The sequence below is a fragment of the Hypomesus transpacificus genome, chromosome 2 (genome assembly GCF_021917145.1).
Source record: "Hypomesus transpacificus isolate Combined female chromosome 2, fHypTra1, whole genome shotgun sequence".
Classification (NCBI taxonomy): Eukaryota; Metazoa; Chordata; class Actinopteri; order Osmeriformes; family Osmeridae; genus Hypomesus; species Hypomesus transpacificus.
In genome coordinates this window covers 3,466,715-3,492,750 of record NC_061061.1, presented here as the reverse complement: position 1 = coordinate 3,492,750, position 26,036 = coordinate 3,466,715, and the positions used below count along the sequence as shown (strand labels likewise).

The following is a 26,036-nucleotide window of genomic DNA, read 5'->3' as shown; positions in this document are numbered from 1 at the left end:
CTGAATCTCATTTCCAAGGTTTCTTCCATTTTCTCTCCTTTGGTGAGTTTTTTCTAGTGAGGTTGAGGGGCCGTTCTATGGGTGTATGTGAAGCCCTCTGTGACTATAACAAATAAAATGTGGTTTGATTTGATCAAGGGACAGTACAGACCATGAAGTATCTATCTGTGCTGCTGGATTTTAAATCCCGCTTAGGAGAATGGTGAAGAGACGCTGCAGACTACGACGTCCCTATCCATGACGTTTTTTGGGGGACTACAATACATATTGCAGGGCTGTTTTGGCAGCTCCTTTGTCACTGGTCACCCAGACACTCGTCTGGGACAGTTGTTGATTTGCATGAATGCTAAAATGACAATCACACCTTAATGACACACCTCTGGAGAGGTGATCTCAACAGTTGAAGAGGAAGGTGGACAGAGGAAGACTCTGAAATTCTCATTAAAAGTTGTGTTCTTGTAAATATCGTTCTTAGCAGCTTTTAATGTCATGTTTGATATGCTTTTGTTTCTTATTTTATGTATTACATTTTAGTAATAATTTTAATACTGTAACATGTACATGTACAGGGTTTACAGAGTTTGTGCCTGCAGCAAACCAACATGTGTTTAACATATTAACCTGTCTTGCAAGGGCTCCACTTGGTCTACTGCAGCCTTGATTAATGCTCCAATTTGAATTTGTATACGTCAGATAACTTTTCTGTCATATGGTCGGTCCCCATTTTAGTCAGATGTGGGTGTATATAGGGAGAAGTTTTTACCAATCACTTTGAGTTCTGTTTACAATACAGCTCCAGTGCGTTAGGCGTCAAGTCTTCATTGTGAATACCTTTGTAAACCATTGCTCTGAAGGTATATTTTGTATTTGATGATATTTCATTATCATTGTATTGATAATCTTACTTTTTAGATAATAAACTATTATTTTGCATTTTAACTTGTTCTCCTTGAAACGTATCTATCACGTCAGGGCGGTGAAAACTGTGATCTAGTCTGGTTGATGCGGCTAATACTGTTTATAAACATAGACTTTTGAAGTAGGTTTTAACTTAAGGCCTCTGAGTCACTTACAGTGGATCTCCACGCTCCGAAGGAAGTTACCGGAGCCCCTGAATGATCGATTACAATTTCTACTAGGTCAGTGGTTAAATCTATATTATAGTAGAGATAAACTACTGATTAGTGAGAATGCATACTTTAAGGTTGGTGCTCTGATCAAGCAGGCCATTTTTACCTACGTCACTTTCATGTCATTAGCTGTTTAGCGCTCAAGCTCACAGGTAATGCATTTGTGCACATTTCTAAAATTGGATTCAGCTATTAACGAGTCAATTATCTCCCTGAGAATCCAACCAAAAGTGAATTGTGGTTCCCAAGCCAGGGACAAACACGAAGCGTCTCTGGCCTTTCAATTCACCACCTACAATATCAAGATCTTTCTACGGTTTTAGCCTTTCTTAGGTTCTCTGGTGAGTATTCCAAAGGCGGGGAGCATAAAAACAAACAAACAAACAAACAAACAAATAGCTTTCTTTGGAAGACCAGAGAAGAGAGTGCTACAGTGGCCCAACTTGCTTGTGATAAAGGCATGCATCAGTCTTTCAGTGTCAGCCTGAGAGAGAAAAGGTTGCAGCTTAGCGATAAGACACCTAGGTTTTTAGCCTGGCACTTTGTGTTACATAAGTGCCAATGTTGTTAAATGTGCATTAGCCCTACCCCTAGCTCCAAAAGAGTATTGGGACACCCCTAGCTCTCACGGGAACGCGCAAAACTAAGGGGAAGGGGTAAGGGGGAGTATTGGGATTCCTCTATCATCCTTTTCACCGATGACCAAAACCTCTGATTTATCTTGATTGAGCTGAAAAAGGTTGTGTGACATTGTGTGAGTTGTTGGAAGAATATAGATCAACATACCCCCAGCCACTCAACAGTTTGTCTGGTTTTCATACACAATCTAACCGATGAAGGGAGGGACTGTGTCGGTTGCCATGTGTTTGTTTTATTCTTCATACAAATGTTTTTATGACAGTTCAGTGGGTGTGATGTCGGTTGGAATCTTTTTAAAGAGAAGGAAAACTTCAAAATACAATCAATTATACATGAACTGGGAGACTGACAACACCCTGAAATGCAATGAGCTCCAAAACAGACTCTTTACTCACTTGTCTTTTGTGACCAGAATGAACTTGGCATGTTTCAAAAATAATAATAATAATAATCAGTAATGATTAGGACAGTATGATCACAATGGTGTTAAAATATTGTGTAAGGCCCTATCGATAAACTTCCAGGTTCAATAGAATATGGATAACTTACCTTTTTAAATAAAGTTTCACTAATTTCAGAGTCATGCCGAGGTGGTACTACTCATCTCCTTAGAGACTGGATTCTAAACCCTAATTCAAACCACAGGCCCAATCCCAGATTCTACAGAACCAGAGACTGTTCTTTGTTTGCTGACAGCCAGCACCAGAGAACAAAACTTGGATCGATATCAGGCAATTTACTGGTACTGTGTTTGTTAAATACTCCAGACGGTCCAAGTGGGATAGTTTCTCACACACTCATGACGGGGATGCCCAGGAGGTCAGCGTCACTGTGGCTCATGAGACAGGGCTGAGAATGAATCCTGCTGAACCCACACCAACATCTACACCACAGCCATGCTCTCTCTCTCTGTGACTGAGAGACTGACTGATGTGGTGATGTGTATTTTTCTTGGCTGTGACACTGCATGAAATCTAGTCATTATAGAGTCAGTCACCAGTTGTTGCATGGCTTTTGGTTGTAGATCCCACTCCAAGTCATCTTTGATATCCGCTGGTCTTAATTCTAGAACGGCTGCCCATTCATGTAAAGTGGTTTGGAGTGCTTGTTTTTGATACAATTTTTGTTTCAATAAATAAGAACATTCCCATTCAGTTTAGTTAAATGTAATTACATCTTACTCAATAAATACAACTACAGCATGTTAATTTGAGGAATTGATAACAAAATTAGGCTATCTTCGTTTCAAGGTTTGGCAGAGGTTTTTCTGCTTGTATTTCTCTTTTGTGAAAGATTCTCTACGTTTCATCTTAAACCACCTTAAAGCTTGCATCTTCATCGGAAAGCATGGGAGTCTATAGGAGAGTTTCACCACAGATTATCATCATTTTCCACATAAAAACATGCCTGGTGTGAATCTTGGGTGAGGGAGTGAACAAGGGCATTCAATAGGATGTGTGTGTGTGTGAGTACAGGGAGGCAAGGGGGGTCGTACCACCACGAGGGTCTATGACAAAGCCAGACATCACTTCCCCTCATGGCTGTTTTCCATTAGGCTGGCGGGCTCCCCCACCCAGTCTGGCCTTCGCTGGCCTGCGTCAGTGCAGGGAGGAGCCCTCTCAGCCAGCTGCCAACACATGGGAGACATGCTGCTCCCATTAACAATGAGGAAGTATTCTAATGTGACTAAGCAGAAAGCTGCGTGCAGATCATTGATCTGAGGAAAGGATTTCCTTCACCTCCAAGCAACCTCTTCTTGTGAAAGTTTGTTTTACAGTAAGAAAGAAAAGGAATTTGATGGAGTAATTTTATTTTTCACTCTTCAGACACACACAGAACAGCCTATGATAAACTGTATTCGTCTAAATAGGAATCTGACATTCTATTGACAAATTCAAAAAAGATTGTCATGTTAATGTGCAATGAGAAAACTCTCCCCCGGTTATACAATGTCTATAGCCTATGGTAACTTCAGTGCTTCTTTATTTCTGCTCCACAGAATCCAGCAGTGGTACCCTTAATGGGAAACAGTCCTTCACATGCAACGGCCAGGATTACCTCAACACCCTAGAATAGCTGTATCGCAACTTTGACTACTGTTGCATTCTGACTGGTTGTATTACAGTGTGGTATGGGAGCTGCACAGACTGGGACCGCAAGGCCCTAAGAAGTGTGGTCCGTTCTGCTGAGTTCATCATCGGCAGGAAGCTCCAAGCCCTACAGGACACCTACCACACACGTTGCCTAAGGAAAGCCGGCAGGATTCTAAGAGACTGTTCCCACCCATCCTTCAGTCTCTTTACCCTGTTGCCTTCTGGCAGGCGTTACCGCAGCATCCGGTCGCGCACACGCAGACTGGACAACAGTTTCTACCCAAGGGCCATCAGGCTTCTGAATGGACACTGATATGGACATTATTTTTCTGCACACTAGTCACTTATACACTGTCACTTTCAGCTACTGGTTGCACTATCAGTAACTTGCACTACTGTACCTCGCCAACAGGCTCCTGTATGGTCATTGACATAGTCACTGATCTGCAAATTTGCACTATTGTACTGTACTCCACTTAGGTTAGAATAGGTTATAGGGTTGAAACAGTTTTTTTGTGCATTTAGGGTTAGTATAGTGTACTATCTATTGTTATCTGTAATTGAGGAAGTTTTACTATTAGGGTTAGTATAGTCGATATTTACTGCTCTCTGTATATTTAGGAAGTTTCTCTTATTTAAGCTCAGCATAGATGTAAATTGTGTTCCGTGTACTTATGTTATGTTATGCCAGGTGCTTGCGTTGTCTTGTCTTAAGAATTTCAGTGCCCATTCTGACCTTGTGTTGTTCTGTGTACCTGACAAATAAAAGACTTGAACTTAAACTTGAACTATCTAACTTCAGACAGGAGTTTCCAAGTGGGCTGCTTCATCAGTTTACAACATCACTGTCATACTACACACATCCAGTCATCCTGACCAATGTTTACAGGGCGTTTGTTAACAAACGCTCATATTTCCTTGGATCTCTCCCCACCCAGCCTCCACCCCTGGCCCTGTGTTAGCTCAATCTATCAGGGAGGAACTATGGATATCCAAGCTCTCTGTCACTGAGGTTGAGACGGATTGTCAAGTTGCGTGTCTCAGGCAGAGAGCTGTCACGAAGCAGAACCATTCAGCCAAGATGATTTGTCTGAACACTGAACAAATCATGCTCAAATACTACCTCACCTGAGTCTCCTAACTCAGCTGACCAAAATCAGTGATTTCAAGAGGTCCTGAGTGTACCAGCCAAATCTGTCAGGCAAATAAATAGGCCAGTTGTAAACAATGAACCCCATTCTCTGAATCAAATGTTCAGTGATCTCAACCAATTTGTGAAATCAGATACTCTTTTGGCAAAGCTCTAAATACATTCTCGTTCACAAAAATAGTTTTTCACTGTGATAAATGGTAAACACATGCTGCAAACAACAAACACAACTACAACACAGTTGTTATCTGTAAAACACAATGACTCGAAATTGTTCACACTTGTTTCTAATGGTGGTTTGGGATAATGTCAGCTTTCACCGTAGTGTCCGTATCCGAGAATAGTTCAACATCAACCAGCAATTTTTACTTCAACGTCAAAACATTTTCTACACCCACACTTCACTGTTGTATGATTATGTTTAGCCTGTGTTCTGCACCTCTTTTTCATCAACCGTCTCTGGAGGAGTGGATCCCTCACTGAATCTCATTTCCAAGGTTTCTTCCATTTTCTCTCCTTTGGTGAGTTTTTTCTAGTGAGGTTGAGGGGCCGTTCTATGGGTGTATGTGAAGCCCTCTGTGACTATAACAAATAAAATGTGGTTTGATTTGATCAAGGGACAGTACAGACCATGAAGTATCTATCTGTGCTGCTGGATTTTAAATCCCGCTTAGGAGAATGGTGAAGAGACGCTGCAGACTACGACGTCCCTATCCATGACGTTTTTTGGGGGACTACAATACATATTGCAGGGCTGTTTTGGCAGCTCCTTTGTCACTGGTCACCCAGACACTCGTCTGGGACAGTTGTTGATTTGCATGAATGCTAAAATGACAATCACACCTTAATGACACACCTCTGGAGAGGTGATCTCAACAGTTGAAGAGGAAGGTGGACAGAGGAAGACTCTGAAATTCTCATTAAAAGTTGTGTTCTTGTAAATATCGTTCTTAGCAGCTTTTAATGTCATGTTTGATATGCTTTTGTTTCTTATTTTATGTATTACATTTTAGTAATAATTTTAATACTGTAACATGTACATGTACAGGGTTTACAGAGTTTGTGCCTGCAGCAAACCAACATGTGTTTAACATATTAACCTGTCTTGCAAGGGCTCCACTTGGTCTACTGCAGCCTTGATTAATGCTCCAATTTGAATTTGTATACGTCAGATAACTTTTCTGTCATATGGTCGGTCCCCATTTTAGTCAGATGTGGGTGTATATAGGGAGAAGTTTTTACCAATCACTTTGAGTTCTGTTTACAATACAGCTCCAGTGCGTTAGGCGTCAAGTCTTCATTGTGAATACCTTTGTAAACCATTGCTCTGAAGGTATATTTTGTATTTGATGATATTTCATTATCATTGTATTGATAATCTTACTTTTTAGATAATAAACTATTATTTTGCATTTTAACTTGTTCTCCTTGAAACGTATCTATCACGTCAGGGCGGTGAAAACTGTGATCTAGTCTGGTTGATGCGGCTAATACTGTTTATAAACATAGACTTTTGAAGTAGGTTTTAACTTAAGGCCTCTGAGTCACTTACAGTGGATCTCCACGCTCCGAAGGAAGTTACCGGAGCCCCTGAATGATCGATTACAATTTCTACTAGGTCAGTGGTTAAATCTATATTATAGTAGAGATAAACTACTGATTAGTGAGAATGCATACTTTAAGGTTGGTGCTCTGATCAAGCAGGCCATTTTTACCTACGTCACTTTCATGTCATTAGCTGTTTAGCGCTCAAGCTCACAGGTAATGCATTTGTGCACATTTCTAAAATTGGATTCAGCTATTAACGAGTCAATTATCTCCCTGAGAATCCAACCAAAAGTGAATTGTGGTTCCCAAGCCAGGGACAAACACGAAGCGTCTCTGGCCTTTCAATTCACCACCTACAATATCAAGATCTTTCTACGGTTTTAGCCTTTCTTAGGTTCTCTGGTGAGTATTCCAAAGGCGGGGAGCATAAAAACAAACAAACAAACAAACAAATAGCTTTCTTTGGAAGACCAGAGAAGAGAGTGCTACAGTGGCCCAACTTGCTTGTGATAAAGGCATGCATCAGTCTTTCAGTGTCAGCCTGAGAGAGAAAAGGTTGCAGCTTAGCGATAAGACACCTAGGTTTTTAGCCTGGCACTTTGTGTTACATAAGTGCCAATGTTGTTAAATGTGCATTAGCCCTACCCCTAGCTCCAAAAGAGTATTGGGACACCCCTAGCTCTCACGGGAACGCGCAAAACTAAGGGGAAGGGGTAAGGGGGAGTATTGGGATTCCTCTATCATCCTTTTCACCGATGACCAAAACCTCTGATTTATCTTGATTGAGCTGAAAAAGGTTGTGTGACATTGTGTGAGTTGTTGGAAGAATATAGATCAACATACCCCCAGCCACTCAACAGTTTGTCTGGTTTTCATACACAATCTAACCGATGAAGGGAGGGACTGTGTCGGTTGCCATGTGTTTGTTTTATTCTTCATACAAATGTTTTTATGACAGTTCAGTGGGTGTGATGTCGGTTGGAATCTTTTTAAAGAGAAGGAAAACTTCAAAATACAATCAATTATACATGAACTGGGAGACTGACAACACCCTGAAATGCAATGAGCTCCAAAACAGACTCTTTACTCACTTGTCTTTTGTGACCAGAATGAACTTGGCATGTTTCAAAAATAATAATAATAATAATCAGTAATGATTAGGACAGTATGATCACAATGGTGTTAAAATATTGTGTAAGGCCCTATCGATAAACTTCCAGGTTCAATAGAATATGGATAACTTACCTTTTTAAATAAAGTTTCACTAATTTCAGAGTCATGCCGAGGTGGTACTACTCATCTCCTTAGAGACTGGATTCTAAACCCTAATTCAAACCACAGGCCCAATCCCAGATTCTACAGAACCAGAGACTGTTCTTTGTTTGCTGACAGCCAGCACCAGAGAACAAAACTTGGATCGATATCAGGCAATTTACTGGTACTGTGTTTGTTAAATACTCCAGACGGTCCAAGTGGGATAGTTTCTCACACACTCATGACGGGGATGCCCAGGAGGTCAGCGTCACTGTGGCTCATGAGACAGGGCTGAGAATGAATCCTGCTGAACCCACACCAACATCTACACCACAGCCATGCTCTCTCTCTCTGTGACTGAGAGACTGACTGATGTGGTGATGTGTATTTTTCTTGGCTGTGACACTGCATGAAATCTAGTCATTATAGAGTCAGTCACCAGTTGTTGCATGGCTTTTGGTTGTAGATCCCACTCCAAGTCATCTTTGATATCCGCTGGTCTTAATTCTAGAACGGCTGCCCATTCATGTAAAGTGGTTTGGAGTGCTTGTTTTTGATACAATTTTTGTTTCAATAAATAAGAACATTCCCATTCAGTTTAGTTAAATGTAATTACATCTTACTCAATAAATACAACTACAGCATGTTAATTTGAGGAATTGATAACAAAATTAGGCTATCTTCGTTTCAAGGTTTGGCAGAGGTTTTTCTGCTTGTATTTCTCTTTTGTGAAAGATTCTCTACGTTTCATCTTAAACCACCTTAAAGCTTGCATCTTCATCGGAAAGCATGGGAGTCTATAGGAGAGTTTCACCACAGATTATCATCATTTTCCACATAAAAACATGCCTGGTGTGAATCTTGGGTGAGGGAGTGAACAAGGGCATTCAATAGGATGTGTGTGTGTGTGAGTACAGGGAGGCAAGGGGGGTCGTACCACCACGAGGGTCTATGACAAAGCCAGACATCACTTCCCCTCATGGCTGTTTTCCATTAGGCTGGCGGGCTCCCCCACCCAGTCTGGCCTTCGCTGGCCTGCGTCAGTGCAGGGAGGAGCCCTCTCAGCCAGCTGCCAACACATGGGAGACATGCTGCTCCCATTAACAATGAGGAAGTATTCTAATGTGACTAAGCAGAAAGCTGCGTGCAGATCATTGATCTGAGGAAAGGATTTCCTTCACCTCCAAGCAACCTCTTCTTGTGAAAGTTTGTTTTACAGTAAGAAAGAAAAGGAATTTGATGGAGTAATTTTATTTTTCACTCTTCAGACACACACAGAACAGCCTATGATAAACTGTATTCGTCTAAATAGGAATCTGACATTCTATTGACAAATTCAAAAAAGATTGTCATGTTAATGTGCAATGAGAAAACTCTCCCCCGGTTATACAATGTCTATAGCCTATGGTAACTTCAGTGCTTCTTTATTTCTGCTCCACAGAATCCAGCAGTGGTACCCTTAATGGGAAACAGTCCTTCACATGCAACGGCCAGGATTACCTCAACACCCTAGAATAGCTGTATCGCAACTTTGACTACTGTTTTGCCTGATTGGCTCTCCATTATACTCCCAAATAATTCACATTTCACTTATGAGGGAATAACAGTGCTTCTTGTGCTTGTTGCAGCTGACGTCTCAGGCCAGAAGGTTTCCATGAAGGGATGTGCCAGCAAGAGTATGTGTGCAGGGTCCATGTCCTCTGAACTGCCAGGCATGAGCTTCAAGCTGGACTGTTGTGATGGCAACCTGTGCAACAACGCACAGAGCCTCACCGTGAGTCTGCTGCTCCTGGTGGCCCCCCTGCTCTCTGTCGCCCTCTTACTATATACTTTATACTGAAGCAATCTGAACACGCTATGCACTGTACCTAGATCTCCAATTCATAACTATTATTTTTTTAATTTTGAGTTGTTTAATCATGACAATGAGAATGTTTTGACAGTGGTAATTGGGAATGAAGATAGGACAAGTCTTTGAAAGGAGTGCAGGGAAATGAAAGGTAGGAAATGAAGCGCCCATACTAACCACACAGGTGGAGGTGCAATGCAATTAGCCAAATGAAACACAGTTGACAATAATTATCTCAATACTCCGGACACTATGAATGCTGCCGTCTAATTGGCAGCTGAGTTGGAGTGACACTTATTTCTAAATCAACTAATGCTGGGGACACACCACAGGATAATCGGGCCGATTTCGGCCCTTCCGACAATCCTAGGTAACATATGTCCCGATTATCTAGATGGTTCTGCAGATTTTATCAGATGTTCCCTTGATGTGAGGTGTGTTAAGAGTGACCGCACACTGTAGGAGCAAAACGGCTAAATCTAGGATTTTTTGTACTCATGTTTGTGGTCTCTCACAGGTTGAAAATCTTATAAGATTAAAAAAATCGTATAGTGTGTCCCCAGCATTATGAAAAATTATCCAAAGACTCGTACCCAAAGACCCAGTCGGGAAGTTAACAAATCATTTATGTTTCCTCCAGCTTACCAGTAGGCTACCAAGCCTATGCAGGTCACGTGAAAAATGATCCTAAGACTGGTACCCGAAAGAAGGAACGATTCGTTCACCTCCCGACCGTGTCTTCGGATCAGTGTTTCGTTCTTCTGTCAACCGTGTGTTTGGGTACGAGTCTTTGGATCATTTTTCACCTGACCTGCATAGGCTCAGTACTGGTAGCATAGACTTATGCAGTAGACACAGCAAGCCTGCTCTTTTAAGACAGCGTCCCCATTAATTTCTTGTCTTTGGACAATTTTTCATGTGACCTGCATTGGCTCACAAGAGGAAACAGAAAGGATTTGTTTACCTCATTCACTTTCACGTGACTGCTAGGTTTAGTATAGTGAGACGTGAATGAGATTATTAATAATTGATAAAGGTAGTGTTATTTTTGCTTTTTTGGGGTACAAGCCGTGGCTTTATTTCAGAAAAATACGGTACTCCTCCCTTAATCCTCTCCTGTCTGCTTTACCCTATTATCGCCTCTGTCTTCCCTCTCCTCATGTTCCCTTCTGTCAAACATTTGCCACGTAAGTGACTGATAAAGAGACATTACAGTCATACTGTTAATTTGCGTATTTATGACATTAATTGATCAGATAGCCTTCTCACTAACTGTTCTTTCCAAATATGAATTTCTCTTTGACCATAACTTGGACCTTTGGACGCTGACACAGGATTGAGTAGGATAGATAGGCTAAATAGGCTATGTATGGCAGATCAACCTTCAGAGACTGTAGCATAGCAGCTGGAACAAGAGCAGGACATAAATCAATAGCCAATAGCCAGGGTCCAGCCAATAGCCAGGCCTCACAGCCAGGGTCCAGCCAATAGCCAGGCCTCACAGCCAGGGTCCAGCCAATAGCCAGGCCTCACGGCCAGGATCCAGCCAATAGCCAGGCATCACAGCCAGGGTCCAGCCAATAGCCAGTCCTCACGGCCAGTGTCCAGCTGGGCTCAAGTTATGCATAAGTCTTTAAATTTCCCCTTTTGGTCGTAGACTCGATTCCATCTCAACCTTTGATTTCAGCCAGTCTGATTTATTGAACGGCTTATTTATCCAATTACTGTAAAGTTGTTTGGAGGCCTTTCAAAATGCAACACGCAGTCACCACTTTGATACACGTCATTACAGCTGCAACTACGCCATAATCGCATGAGAAGTAAGAAAGTGTTCAGATAAGTATGTGCTAAACATTTACATTTAGTCATTTAGCAGACGCTCCTATCCAGAGCGACTTACAGTAAGTACAGGGACATTCCCCCCGAGACAAGTAGGGTGAAGTGCCTTGCCCAAGGACACAACATCATTTTGACACAACGGGGAATCGATCCGGTAACCTTCTGAGTACTAGCCCGACTCCCTCACCGCTCAGCCATCTGACTCCCCTGACTCCCCCCATTTAGTCAAGCATACAGATCAACAAATATGTGGTAATGTCTCTACAAATGTTTGAGGAGAAACACCACAGAACACAGGCAGTAGCATAACAGAAATCAAAACAATTGCCATAGAAACAATACACTGTAACACCGCTGGGTGTTACTTATTCCCCAGGCCGCTCCCAAGAACTGAGAGGACCTCTACGTTGTGGATGGAATATCCTGTTAGATCACCGGTTTTGTGAGAAGTTATTTTTGGCGCACTATAACCCAACGCCTAGAGCTGACTGGCTGACAGACTCAGTATGTAACCCCACCGTGTTTACTGGGCTAGGCTGCCAGTTTGCTCATAATGGTTGGGCTACAAAAAATTACTGGAAGTGGAAAAGGACTTCATATTTGAGTTATTGGTTTCTACAGGGGTTATGCAGACTCCTCTTCTAAGGCTGAGGGACTCAACAACAGTCATGGCTGTGCTTACAGACCCAGATAGCAAAACATACTTGAAGCCCATGTAGGCCTACTTTCCAAGAATCCAACCTAATCCATCTGAGGACATCATAGTAAGGTTCAAATAAAAAATCTAATCATAGTGAGGTTGAGCTCAACAACAGTGTCAGTCCATTAAAGACTCAAGAGGAAAGATAGTGACTGTGTCATAAGCTAATAGCTAGATAGGCTAATAAATCAAACGAAGATAGGCCAAAAAACAAACGAAAGAAAGAAAAATGCTTTAACAAGATAGTGAAAGTGCTCACTTCTTTCATCAAGCTATTATGCCTATTATAGTAATACAATTATTGTATCACTGTATATTTACTGTGGTATTGCAAAAACAATCAAATTAAATAAACAATTTGAATCACAACTTAGATTACTTACTTAATTTAATGTTAGTTGAGCAATACAGATTACACAAATAGTGTTAGGTATGTATACACACAGAAGGCAATTCCTATGTGTCCCTCTCCCATGTTTGGTTTAGCACCCACTACAATGTCTCATAGTGGAAACTTTCATTCTGTTTTCCAAAAACACTTCCTGCTAGGAGCCCTCCTCATGCTTCATCAGTTGCCTTGGCAACTAAATAAACCATTGGGTAAAAAAATACAAATGTTGAGCCCGTAAAATGGCTGTTTTAGATGATGAGTCATGTCTGAATATATTTAGACGCGATACGCAGGCTTTATAACCCTTTGCCTGTCCTCAGAACACATTCTCTCTCCACCCTGGTCCACTCACAAACCAAGCAGACCCCAACCCAGGCAGACGCACTACAAATCACCAAACCTTTTTTTCACTTTCAAGTTATGAATAGAGAACGGTTCACTGAAAATAACCATGGTAAACATCACTTAACAGCATATTGGAAGTTTCTCCTTTCCCATAGTAATCTCAACATTTCTTGTGTTATTATATGAACTTAAAAGAGTAAGTTCAACTCAGTATAGTCAGTGATACTGTAGGTGTACGTATAAGGGCATGGATAGGTTTAGAAGGAATTTTACTTAGAATAATCCCCAATGCTATGCTGAATCCCGTATGGATCCATACTATTCACAAATACATATTTTAGGTGTCAAGATAAGATAAACCTTTATTCGTCCCACAATGGGGAAATTCAGGCATTGCAGAAGCAAAGTGGACATAGGTACATTTACAATTTTTTAAGTAAGTACGAGATATTATAAAAAAGTTATAAAAAAGATGACACCAGTTGCATATTGCGACCAAATATAAATAAATCAATATAAATATTGCACAGTAGTTTGCACTTTAAGTGTGTCCATGACTTATTACCCAGTGGTTGAGTCCTGTGTGTGTTTGTGTGTGTGAAGCAGAATGTGCTTCAGTGTGTTAAAGAGTGCTGGTTTACTCAGGCTTCATTTGGTCACTGATTATGATCACATCCTTGAGGCCATAAACTATCAAGTCAAAAAAACAAACCCAACTCTTCAAACTACATTTCCAAAACCTCTGACTCTGGAAAAATGGAGAGCACAGCATCCAGGGCATGTAGTTACATGTAAAGAAAAATGTGTTTATGTATATACCGTAAATACATTTATCAATAAATAAAATATTACAGTAACCATCACAATTTACAGTAATACTGTCAACAAAAAACAAAGAAAAAACGGGGTAAAAACTCTCTGGTGTGCTGGATCTAGGCTTGACAACAGGCCAATTCCCGTAGGAGATTTACCCTGGTACTGTATGTGGGTTTTGGTCATAGACCTTCCACCGCCACTCAGAGAAAAACTCTTCAATTGGGTTGAGAAAAGGGCTGTATGGTGGAAGGCAAACATTTACAGTAAAAATTGATGGTTGATGTTGAACCATTCTCATATAAGGACACCACGGTAAAATCTGACACTGTCCCAAACCACCATTAGAAACAAGTGTGAACAATTTTGAGTCATGGTGTTTTACAGATGACAAGTGTGTTGTAGTCGTGTTTACTGTTTGCTGCCTGTGTTTACATTTACATTTATGCATTTAGCAGACGCTTTTATCCAAAGCAACTTCCAAGAGAAAGCTTTACAAAAGTGCATAGGTCACTGATCATAACAACAAGCTAGCCCCAAATATTGCGAGCAGCCAAAACATGAAGCATGCATTGTGAAAACCAAATGAGTGTTTACAATTTTGCAGTACAAGTGACAAATGTTTTGAGTGAATGAGAATGTGTTTAGAGTTCTGGCAAAAGAGTGTCTGATTCAACAAATGGGTTTAGGCCACTGAACATTTCATTCAGAGAATGAGGTTTAGTGTTTTAGCAATTCAGAAGAACTGAAATTGGGCTTCAGAATGTGTCTACCGCTCTCTGGTGGTAGAAGTAGACAAAAACACCCGGCTCTGTCACAGGTTACAGTTGTTCTCAATTGTTTACACACAAATACTGGTACTTGAGACACAATGACCACAACATGTAACTCATGCACCAACCCCCTGAACCACTTCTGCTAAATTACAAGCAAAATTCCTGCTTTACACTCAAATTGCAGTTCTAAAACATACTTTTTTCCAAACACTACACACAATTCTCTGCATTTGGCACAATTTTCATGAAGACAATCTCTTGTTCTCACAAGGAACACACTGCCTTTCAAATACGCACACTGACTCATCGCATGGGCAAACACCTGTCACACAGTTTTGCAATTAGCAATCAGAGCTTTACAATAAAAGGGCAACAGGTGACCTCTTCTGTTTTGGAGCAATGGATGCCAACATTGGAGCCAGAGGAGTGAGAGCAAGAGGAGGAGGACGGGGAGGACGAGGAGGACGAGGAAGGCCAAGGACCATAATATCTGATGAGAGAGCCACTTTAGTTGACCATGTGGTCAACCATGGTCTAACAATGAGGGAGGCTGGGCAAAGACTACAGCCAAATTTGAGCAGGTACACTGTGGCATCCATCACCCGGAATTTCCAAATGAGAATAGGTAAGAAAAATACTCTCACTACAAAATTGCAGTTGGCCAACTGCACATCAATACAGTACTCAATGAGTACTGAAGTACAGTATTGCCTGTGGACTGTTCTGTAGGACTGTAAAAATAAAGTATATTTCAAGTATTTGGGAAATGTATTCCTACTTTGTATTCCTACACAGTATTTACAGTATATTACTTTTTGTTTGTCAGAACGGAAATATTACCAACACAAGGTGGTTGGGAATGTCTTCTGTCTCCTGAACAGGAAACTAAAATCATGAACATGGTCCTAGAAAATAACGCCATAACATTACGGCAAATACAAATACAAATTATAATACGTCATGTAACATGTATGTTTTGTATGTAGACCACTGTATGTGCAACTTTGTGTTGGTTGGGATGTGCACTGTGTACATTGTTTTTGTGAGAAAAAATGTATATATTTGTTACCGTGTATTTGTGTGTTCTGAGTATAAAAACAATATTCCCAAAATATTTTACAACACACTTATGTATGTACTGTTTGTAGTAAGTGTAACACTGAACAAAAAAAGGCCCATATCACGATGAATGAAGAACTCGTGTTTTCCATTCATCATAGTGCTTTACATTGAGCACATCAGTGTTCAAATAGTTCTTATAAATGTTTATTCATATGATGGTTTGTGTGTGTCATTTGAAAACAAAACACAATTTTGAGAAGAAATAACATTGTTTTGAATGTAAAGTTGAATTTTGCAGGAAAAGTCAGGAGTTTTGCCCATTGTGTGTGTGTGTTTTTAATTTGTGTGTAGAGTTCTGAGAGTATGAGGCAGGCTTTCAGAAAATGTGTGTAACCAATCGAGAAAAACTGTAACAAACCCACTGGTTCGATTTTAATAGTGTTAATGCAGGACATATATCTGTCTTGAAACTTGATCTTCCTGAGCTTGTTGTCGATCTCTCCGGTATCTCTGAGCAGACTTTCAGTACAGAATCCTGGACACACAGTGAGAGATGAGTTGGTGTACAGCTCAAATGGTAACCAGTGCCATCTGTAGATTATTACATTAACATTATTAAATAGGACATACATGAACATTATTGCCTCGGACATATTGCGTGTGTGTGTGTGTGTGGGGGGGGGGGGAACCTATGCACATACACCAATCTCTATTCTGCATATTCCTGAATAATATGAATAGTGACCGACTAGTGAAATTGTGTAAAGACAGGCCCAGGTCAGACGTGACCTTGAGTTTTCTTGTACTGAAGAGGGAGAGAGTGACAGAGCGATAACAGGGACTGAGTGCTTAGTGAGTGCATGATTGTATGTACTCAGGGGGAGAACCAATAGGAGTGTGGAGTCCGTCTCGTGTTGAATTGAGGACAGGTAACGTTTACCTTCATTGGTGGGAAGGCAGACGTACAATAAACCTCATTACAGGGCTACAGCAAGAATCAGATTCAGAAAGGGATTTATTCGCCATAAAAGTTTGCACAGACAAGGAATTTGCTTTGGCAGGAAGGTGCATACAATAAACATACAGGAATCTTAACTTTAAATATGTGGTCTAACTATACTAAGGGTACATAAACTGGCAAAACTAATTGGAATAGAATTAAAATAAAATATACAATAAAATAAAATATAAGTTGCCGTAATTTACAATATAAAATTCAAATATTACAGGAGATACAAATGGTACAGAGACAGTATTGTTATGTAGTGCCAAATGCAAATTGTTTTAAGACATGAAGTCAGGCAGTGATCATATAGACCCCATAAACGGTAAAAAGGCTCTATTAACTGAAGATGAATACAAAATTGTGTTTTCAGGAGCACTACAGGTTTTAAAGGTCACACGACATGAAAACATCACTTTAGGAGGTTATTTAACATGAATATGAGTTCCCCTAGCCTGCCTTTGGTCCCCCAGTGGCTAGAATTTTTGATAGGTGTAAACCAAGCCCTGGGTGTTCTTCTCCGCCTTTGAGAAAATGAAGGCTCAAACGCTCTGTTCGAAAATCTGCTTCTTGTGACGTCACAAGGAGCCTCTGCACAACCAGTATATTAATTTTATTTTCGCTGGAAATGCGCAGACACAACCTCTCAAAGTTTTGCATGTCTGTGCCAAACATTTCAGCCACCACTGTTTCCTTAAAGGTCACATGGTATGCTGTTTTTGGATGCTTTTATAGGCCTTAGTGGTTCCCTTTTACTGTATCTGAAGTATCTACAAGTACAACGCAAAGGAAAAAGACAGCGTGACATGGAAGTGGAAAATGTGAGAGAAGATAACTTGGACATTGAGAATAAAGTGGAAACAGGCAAAACAGGTATTGGACCACCGGAGCTTCCAGCTGGCCCAGAACCTCCAGGACCCCTCATACATCATCACCAGAGAAACAAAGCAGAAGAAGGCGATGTGAGTGAGACACTGAAGACACTGACAAAACATCTACTGAAACTCCAGAGGTCTCATTTATAAAAAGCCTAAATGGCGTATGCCCCAAAACATTTTAACTTATTTAATCATTTAGCACGCGTACGCACATTTTCAGCCCCATTTTGTGCGTACGTCACGTTTATAAATGAGACCCCTGGTCTCTGAGAAAAACCACCAGGCCAATAATAATAAGAAGGCTAACAAAACACAGATGATAATGGAGAAAGCAAAAATGATGATAGAAGTGACAGGACGAGTCAACAATGGAGCACAAGCGGCCAATGGAGCGGCCACCACAAGCAAAACCACGGCCTCAATGTCCACAGCCTCAATATCCACAGCCTCAATGTCCACAGCCTCAATATCCACACCCACAAGTTCCACAGAACTATCCCCCAGCTGGAACCTATAGGCCCTACCAACAAGGCCATCCAAGAGGAAGTTGAAGAGGAGGCTCACCCAAAGCACGATACATAAATGGCCAGCCTGGATGTTTCACCTGTGGGGATTAACGTCATTGGGCCAGAGACTGCCCTCAAGGCCAGATGGACCATGGCTCTGGCTACAACAGTAACGGCTACAACAATAAACCAAGAGGGAGATTTGGCTACAACAAGAGAGGAGGGGGAAGAGGTCAACCAAGTGGGGGAATATGCATACCACAGCAGGAAGGATTCGACAAATGGAACGACCACACCACCTGGGAAGCAGAAATCATCCCTCAACTGGCCTCGGCACAGCTAAAAGAAATCCAAGCACTAGAGCATTGGAACTAAGCAAAGGAAAATCAGTTAACATCTACACTGATTCAGCCTACGCTCATGGAACAGTGCATGTAGATGGGCCACAATGGATAAAGAGAGGATTCCTTACGACCAAAGGAACATCTGTCAGACACTCCACAGCTCTAAAAAGACGACTAGAGGCAGTACTGCTGCCCACAAAGGTAGCCATCATGAAATGTCAAGGACACCAAAGAGGCGACTCCCATGTAGCACAAGGAAATGATGCGGCAGACAGAGCAGCCAAGCTGGCAGGAGGATACTAGAAGCAAATGATGTGTCTGGCCGAACCAATCAGGCCATCCTTGACCACTCCAAACCTAGTGGAGATACAGAAGGAAGCAGGAGTGTACGAACAGAGCCAGAGGATACACAAAGGAGCTACAGGAAAAGATGGCCTATGGAGGGCACACAACGGAAGAGTAGTGGCACCAGCAAAACTACTGGCAATACTGATGGCACAAGCACATGGACCTGCTCATGAAAGTAAGAGAAGAACCATAAAAAATATTGAAACAGACTGGTAGTACCCATTCATGAAAGAGCTTGTGGAAAGCTATGTAAGAGAATGCGGCACGTCAGGCATTTATAGTTTTTTACAATTGCTAAAACAAATGTATTGAAACAGTCACCCACTTTCTCAAGTGTAAACACAAAATCTCATCTTCAAGCAATATTTACAAAACCTCTGAATCCTTTTGCAAAATGAAACTTTTGCCTCAAAACAGATTTACCTGTGCTCAAAATCAAAGACTGCTCTCAAATCATAAACAAAGTGATCAAAATGATAAACACTATCAAGCAGTCAGTAGACAATACAACAAAAATTGAAAACACATTGTTCAAAACATATAGTCCTCTGGGAGAAGCACATCGTAATCCCAAAACAAATGTCATATTTATCCGTCAGTCTTTTGATGAACAAAAACAGGTTCTATCAAAATAGCTTAAAATTGATCAGAAATTACAACTCTGCTTTGCTCTTTGCAATTGTTTTGCTATTCTCATTGTACCCCTATAACTGTACCCTGCATCTCACTACTCACAACTCACTCTTGTTCTTTGTTGATATGAACCTGCAACCAGTCGAAATCTATTGAGCAGTCAGTACTATTACTGTAACAAATGGATAGCACAATGTTCAGGGCCATACAATTTGTTAATTGTACAGGTTACAGCCTACAATGCACTGTACTACAGTATACAATACCACAGTAAAAGGGACAAAAATCAAAGGAGTAAACGTGATCAATGTGCTTCTTGTCCTTGGGCTGGGTTAGGCCAGAGCACTTTGTCGACACCACAAGCAATAGTTTCTTACCTTCAACAACCTGTTTGCTCTCTGAACTGGCCTATGTTGGTTGCGTCACATCATTTGAAACAAGTGAAATTAATTTTGAGTGGTTGTGTTTAGTCAATGACATGTTTTCTCTATTTGTATTTGATAGTTGCCATTTGTGTTTACCAGTATGGATAACATGTGCATTAGAGTGCAGAAATCTGTTTTAAAAATAAGAATGTGTTCAGAGTTTTGCTGAAAATTCAAAGTGAGATCTGTAAATTGTGTTTTACCATGTGAAATGGTTTAAGGTATTGACAACAGACAGGCACAATTAGCTACATGAGTTCAGGCAACTGAGAACTTCCACTGGGAACAGCCAATGGGTTTTAGTGTTTTAGCAATTGAGAAAAACTGTAACACAGTTAGCACAACATCCGACTGTGTAGGCTGTACAATTACGTAAACACAACCAATCAATATATAAACTCAATGGAGTAATAATTAGACATAACACCAAAAAATGGAGAACACAGCATCCAGGGCATGTAGTTACATGTAAAGAATAATTTGTTTATGTTTACACAGTAAATTCATTTACTGTAGCAATAAACAAAATTGATTTTGGATTTCGAAACACTGGATTTTGTTGTTTCAACACCCATTGACACTTTCCTGATGTATGACTATGTTTAGCCTGTGTTCTGCACCTCTTTTTCGCCAACCGTCTCATCCCAAGGTTTCTTCAATTTTTTCTCCTCAAGTGAGTTTTTCTGGGAGTTTTTTCCTTGTCTTCCTTGAAGCTTGAGGTTGGCGAGGGGCAGTTCTATGGGCGTGTGTGAAGCCCTCTGTGACATTGCTTGCAAAAAGGGCTATACAAATACTGTAAATTTGATTTGAAAATATTACAACCATCACAACTTAGTACTCTCAACAAAGATCAAAGAAAAAACAGGTTAAAACCCTCTGGTGTGCTGGATCCAGCCTTGAAAACACTCCACACCCATGTCACCACAGGCCAATTCAATTGCCTGTAGGAAATTTACGCTGGTAAACCTTCCACCGCCATGCAGAGAAAATTTCTTAAATTGGGTTGAGAAAAGGGCTAATGGTGGAAGGCAAACATTTACAGTAAAAAATGCTGGTTGATGTTGAACTATTCTCGTATACAGATGTTTTAGTCATTGTGTTTTACAGATGACAACTGTGTTGAAGTTGTGTTTATTGTTTGCCGCCTGTGTTTACCATTTTGTAGCACAAGTGCATCACAGTGCAAAATGTGTTTAGTGAGTGAGAATGTGTTTAGAGTTTTGCCAAAAGAGTGTCTGATTTGACCAATTGGACATTGATTCAGAGAATGGGGTTTAGTGTTTTAGCAATTGTGAAAAAGTTAAATAAATGTCCTGGTGCATGTAATATGTCAGGCTATTGCATTTTGTACTTCTGTCGATCCATTTTTTGTCTTGTTAGTAACTGCATTCCTTTAGCGACGAAGTGTAGTACCAGTACCAACCATTTCCGTTTTGAGATAATGTAATGTGTTTTTGAGTTAATGTAAACTGAATGAGTTCGTCATTCTTACGTTCAGCTGTATTCATCAAATTACGGACAGTGATCAATTAACCCCCCCCCCCCCCCCCAACCCGTTCTCTCTGTGACTGCTATTTAGGTCACCAGGACTAGGGGAATGGGGATCGTTCAAAGCTGTGGTTAGGGGTGTGGACCCGAACCAGTGGACAGTTAAAGCACAGAAAGGCTATCAGGGGCAACTGAAACCATGTGATGATTTATGCTGTCTCCCAGTGATGGTTGAACCAGAAATGGTTATTGTGTTATGCGTACTGTGACATGTGAAGTAAGCATATTCAATTAGACTGATGAGTTCTTAAACCTGTCTAAACATAGGGTCTCGTTAAAAAGCTTGTTTTTAACGTTATAGCTTTATTTTTAATTCAGGTATTTTGAACGATTATATTTATATGTATACTCAATTATATTCTTGATGATGTCTGTTTTGTCAACTAAAACAAGTTATTAATAATTTGTTATTGTCAGGAATATTTGTTGTTGCGCGTATGCTGTTATTTCTTGCCAACAGAGAGCAGCAAATGACTGGACCATCCACGATAACGCTGATACTCAGCTCATCAAAAAATGTTGAGCGTGTCTACTCGTAGGCAAATGTTTGCACCTGACGTGTGATTGCTCTGACGATGTACTATGGGCTTCACTGTGATTCTCAAGTGTCTTCAAGTTTATAGAGCAATGATCCTCACACAGATTGCCAGACCAAAGAGGAAGTTACAAAGAGGGGAACCCTCGAAAACTTCAGGAACAAAGGAACATTGGATGCATAGAAGGTAATTACACATACCCACACATATACGCTACCCACACAGTTATTTTCTCAACATTTAGTTATATCATTCTCTCATCTGTGGAGGATAAATTCATAAATACTCATTTAGCCAACGTCATAAAGAAAACAAAGCAAACTTGCTATCTTTTCGAGATTTATTTATTTAAGACTTATTTATTTAAGTTTTTCTGGCAGGATTTTTACTGCTCTAGATTTGTACCAAAGTTGACAATTTTTTTTACAACTTCATTGAAAACAAGACTAGCCATTCTTTAGACAACTATCATCACTGTGATTGCTGGTAATAATGTGTTTGGGACTGTATTATTATTATTAATATGAATATTGTATTATAACGATATTATTACATGGTTTTCAAAAGCTTGAATTTGTGATTGAACACATTGTTGTTGTTGCTGTTGTCTTTAGTTTGGCACATTATGCACTCCCCGTAACGCATTAGGTATTTTGTGCATAGACACAGCCCCTAAGGCAGCCTGCACCTTCACCAAGACCATCGGCCTCACCATCTCCGCCTACCAGGAGGACCCGGCCTACCTCCGGGAGTGCCTCCACTCCATCCGGGGTCTCAATTACCCCCCGGAGCTGCTACGGGTCATCATGGTGGTGGATGGAAACTCAGAGGACGACCTGTACATGCTGGAGATGTTCCGGGAGGTGTTTGCCGACCAGGACCCTGGCTGCTATGTGTGGAAGAACAACTACCACACTTGGGACCCCACCAGAGAAGGGGGTGTGGCCGGAGCGAACGGCCCAGGGGGAGATGCTGGTTATGGGATAGGACCCTCAGAGGAGGGAGGTGGAGGTCCTGATCAACAGCAGGAGATTTGTGTGCATCATGCAGAAGTGGGGCGGGAAGAGGGAGGTCATGTACACAGTATTCAAGGCCTTGGGGTCCTCGGTAGACTACATACAGGTGAGATTCCGCTTTCGGAGAATCCGTCCAAATCTGTCTTTGCCTAAGATTCATAGTGTCAAAGCAAGTAGAACAATGGCACATTTCAAACCAATTGAAACCACACGATAGAATCCAGACTCTCTCTCATTGTTCCTCCTCCTCACCAGTGTCTCTCTCCCCGCTCCCCCCAGGTGTGTGATTCTGACACCAAGCTGGATACTCTGGCCACACTAGAGCTGTGCAAAGTGCTGGAGAGCGACCCCAGCTACGGTGCGGTGGGAGGAGACGTGATGATCCTGAACCTGAAGGAGTCCTACATCAGCTTCATGAGCAGCCTCAGGTACTGGATGGCCTTCAACATCGAGAGGGCCTGCCAATCCTTCTTCAACTGCGTCTCCTGCATCAGCGGGCCCCTGGGTAAGAAAGAATCTTAATACTTGACCATACTGTAAGACGTTATCATGATAAAGTAAAATATGATGACACGATGTTTGCATGAGAGCCTAATACTACATGCTAGTAAAGTGTGCAGACTTGGACACTCTCAAAACCTAAGGAATAAAAGTGACTCGGGTCATAAACAGATTCCCAATTACTCTTCATCCTATTTTTCCTGATTTTTCTAATTGTTTGTTTACCTTAGGACTGTACAGGAATGACCTTCTCCAGCAGTTTCTAGAGTCCTGGTACAATCAGATGTTCCTGGGAACTCACTGCACATTCGGGGATGACAGGCACCTCACCAACCGAATGCTCAGTATGGGCTACGCCACTAAGTGAGTACAGCGCTTGACAAGCTACGAGTGATGTAGCTTACCCGCATTGTTCACAGGCTGTTATTTTCATCATCTCTCTTTTAAATTGAACTCAGAGTCAATTTCCCTAAATCCACTTTGGCCAATTATACCCATTTGCGAAAAATTGCAGGGCTGAAAAACTGAAAGAAAGCGCATGTCACGCTGTGCTCGTTTACTATTTTGATGCTCATTGATTACCTCTCCACGCCTTCTCTTGTCAGGTACACCGCACACTCCAAGTGCTACACGGAGACTCCTGCTCAGTTCTTACGCTGGCTCAGCCAGCAGACACGCTGGACCAAGTCCTACTTTAGGGAATGGCTGTACAATGCCATGTGGTGGCACAAGCACCACCTCTGGATGACCTACGAGGCCATCGTCTCTGGCATCTTCCCCTTCTTCGTCACGGCGACCATCATCCAGTTATTCTGGACGGGCACCTTGTGGGACATCCTCTGGGTCCTGTGCTGCATCCAGCTGATTGGTCTGGTGAAGGCAGCGTACGCCTGCCTGCTGCGAAAAGACCTGGTGATGGTGTTCATGTCCCTGTACTCCGCCCTTTACATGACCAGCCTGCTGCCTGCCAAGTACTTTGCCATCCTCACCATGAACAAGAGCAGCTGGGGGACCTCCGGCAGACTCAAGAAGGCGGGGAACTACATGCCCCTGCTCCCCCTGTCGGTGTGGGCGGCCATCTTGTTGAGTGGGCTGTCCTTCACCATCTACAAGGAGACCCAGAAGGACTGGAACAGTGCAGCTAAGATTGAGGAAACCAAGTTTCTGATATTCGGTTCTGTTGCCTATGTGTGTTACTGGCTCTTCATGGTCATCCTCTACTGGGTGTGGTTCCGCAGGGTCTGCCGGAAACGCTCCCAGAGTTACAATGTCAGTGTGTAGAGGTTGCGTTCCCTTGAGGGGTGAAACAGACTTAAACGCATTCACTTTTTATTTTTTTTAACAATACAATTGTTAAGTATTTGTGTGTTTAATTTATTTTCTTGCTTGTTTTGTTTTGTTGGTATTATAATTTATCGGACACATGGCTTTTATGCAGCTGCTGTAGCATTCACCGAAAAGATCAGTTCCTGATTGACAGCTACACCATCTGTGCATTAACAGTTTACAGTGTAGTTGTACCTTGTGCCATGTTGCTATGTGCTGCAGAACCAGGAGTTTTTACAGCTGTGTTAGCACAACTAAATGAAAATGAGCTTGAAGCCCACGTACTGTACTTCTCAGGAGATCACAGAACAGTCTGCACTAAAACTCAGTTGTATGGAACAAAACTATTCAATGATGGTGTTTCCTCATGTAATGATGTGTTTGGAGCCATTGATACTGTAGATTGTAATGACAAGGACTCTGACTCAGAGACAGCTCAGAGTTCACTGCAGAATGTGTCGTGAAGCGCCGTTTGGAAACCTCATGATATTGAAGAAATAATGTGTTTTAACCTTTGCATCTAATCGCTGCACATGGATAGATGGTCCTTGTCTCTGAAAAAGACGCTCTTTACAAAACAAGCACTGGAAAGCGGATGTTCTCCTCCTCCTCCTTGAATCCCCCACCGAGACAAATGAAGTATTAACAGCGTCCCCTATGTGAGGGAACCTTTGCTCAGCAGGAGAGCTGGATGTGATGTGTGAGATGAAGCATGGAGATAATGATAGAGGAGAGAGAAGCAGCAGAGAGCAGGACCAGTTGGGTGCCCTAGACCCTCAGATTAGTCTGGAAATATGGACTGCTGTTTCATCATGTTTACAGTGCCAGCAGAAAGACAATCCAGACAATAGAGGTAGAACTGTATTATTCATCATCATGCATGTCACAGCCAACGATTCTTGGGGCATGTGAAGTATGGAGACTCTTTGCTTGTTTTTTTTATATTATTGTATATGTTTTTGAATATGTTTTAAAGCACTTTCTATTGTATTTGATAATGTATTTTGGAAAATGTTAATGTGAATTGATCATTTCTTTGGGACTCAAGCGATGAACAAATAAACGTTTTCTACAGACGATAAAGAGAAGTGATTTTTGTTTCATTCATCATCAGTTGCTTTGACCTGCACTTACGTCTGTTCACACGGACAAGGTGGTCAAAGCGGCCCGTAAGCGCCTCTTCTTCCCGAGGAGAGAAGAAGTTTGGTATGGACTCAGTCATCCTCACTAACTTTTACAGATATACTATAGAGAGCATTCTGACTGGTTGTATTACAGTGTGGTATGGGAGCTGCACAGACTGGGACCGCAAGGCCCTAAGAAGTGTGGTCCGTTCTGCTGAGTTCATCATCGGCAGGAAGCTCCAAGCCCTACAGGACACCT

General features: G+C 41.5%; 1 protein-coding gene across 1 annotated transcript; it reads left to right on the top strand.

Moving 5' to 3' along the window:
• Positions 1–21,911: 21,911 nt before the first annotated feature.
• On the top strand, positions 21,912–25,718 carry LOC124475721 (hyaluronan synthase 1-like; the record flags this gene model as incomplete). Its single annotated transcript, XM_047032526.1, is given in 6 exon segments — positions 21,912–21,996; positions 22,474–22,810; positions 22,812–22,932; positions 23,106–23,331; positions 23,558–23,690; positions 23,933–25,718. Coding segments are annotated over 6 exon segments (1,578 nt in total), but the record flags the coding sequence as incomplete, so codon positions are not given.
• Positions 25,719–26,036: the final 318 nt, after the last annotated feature.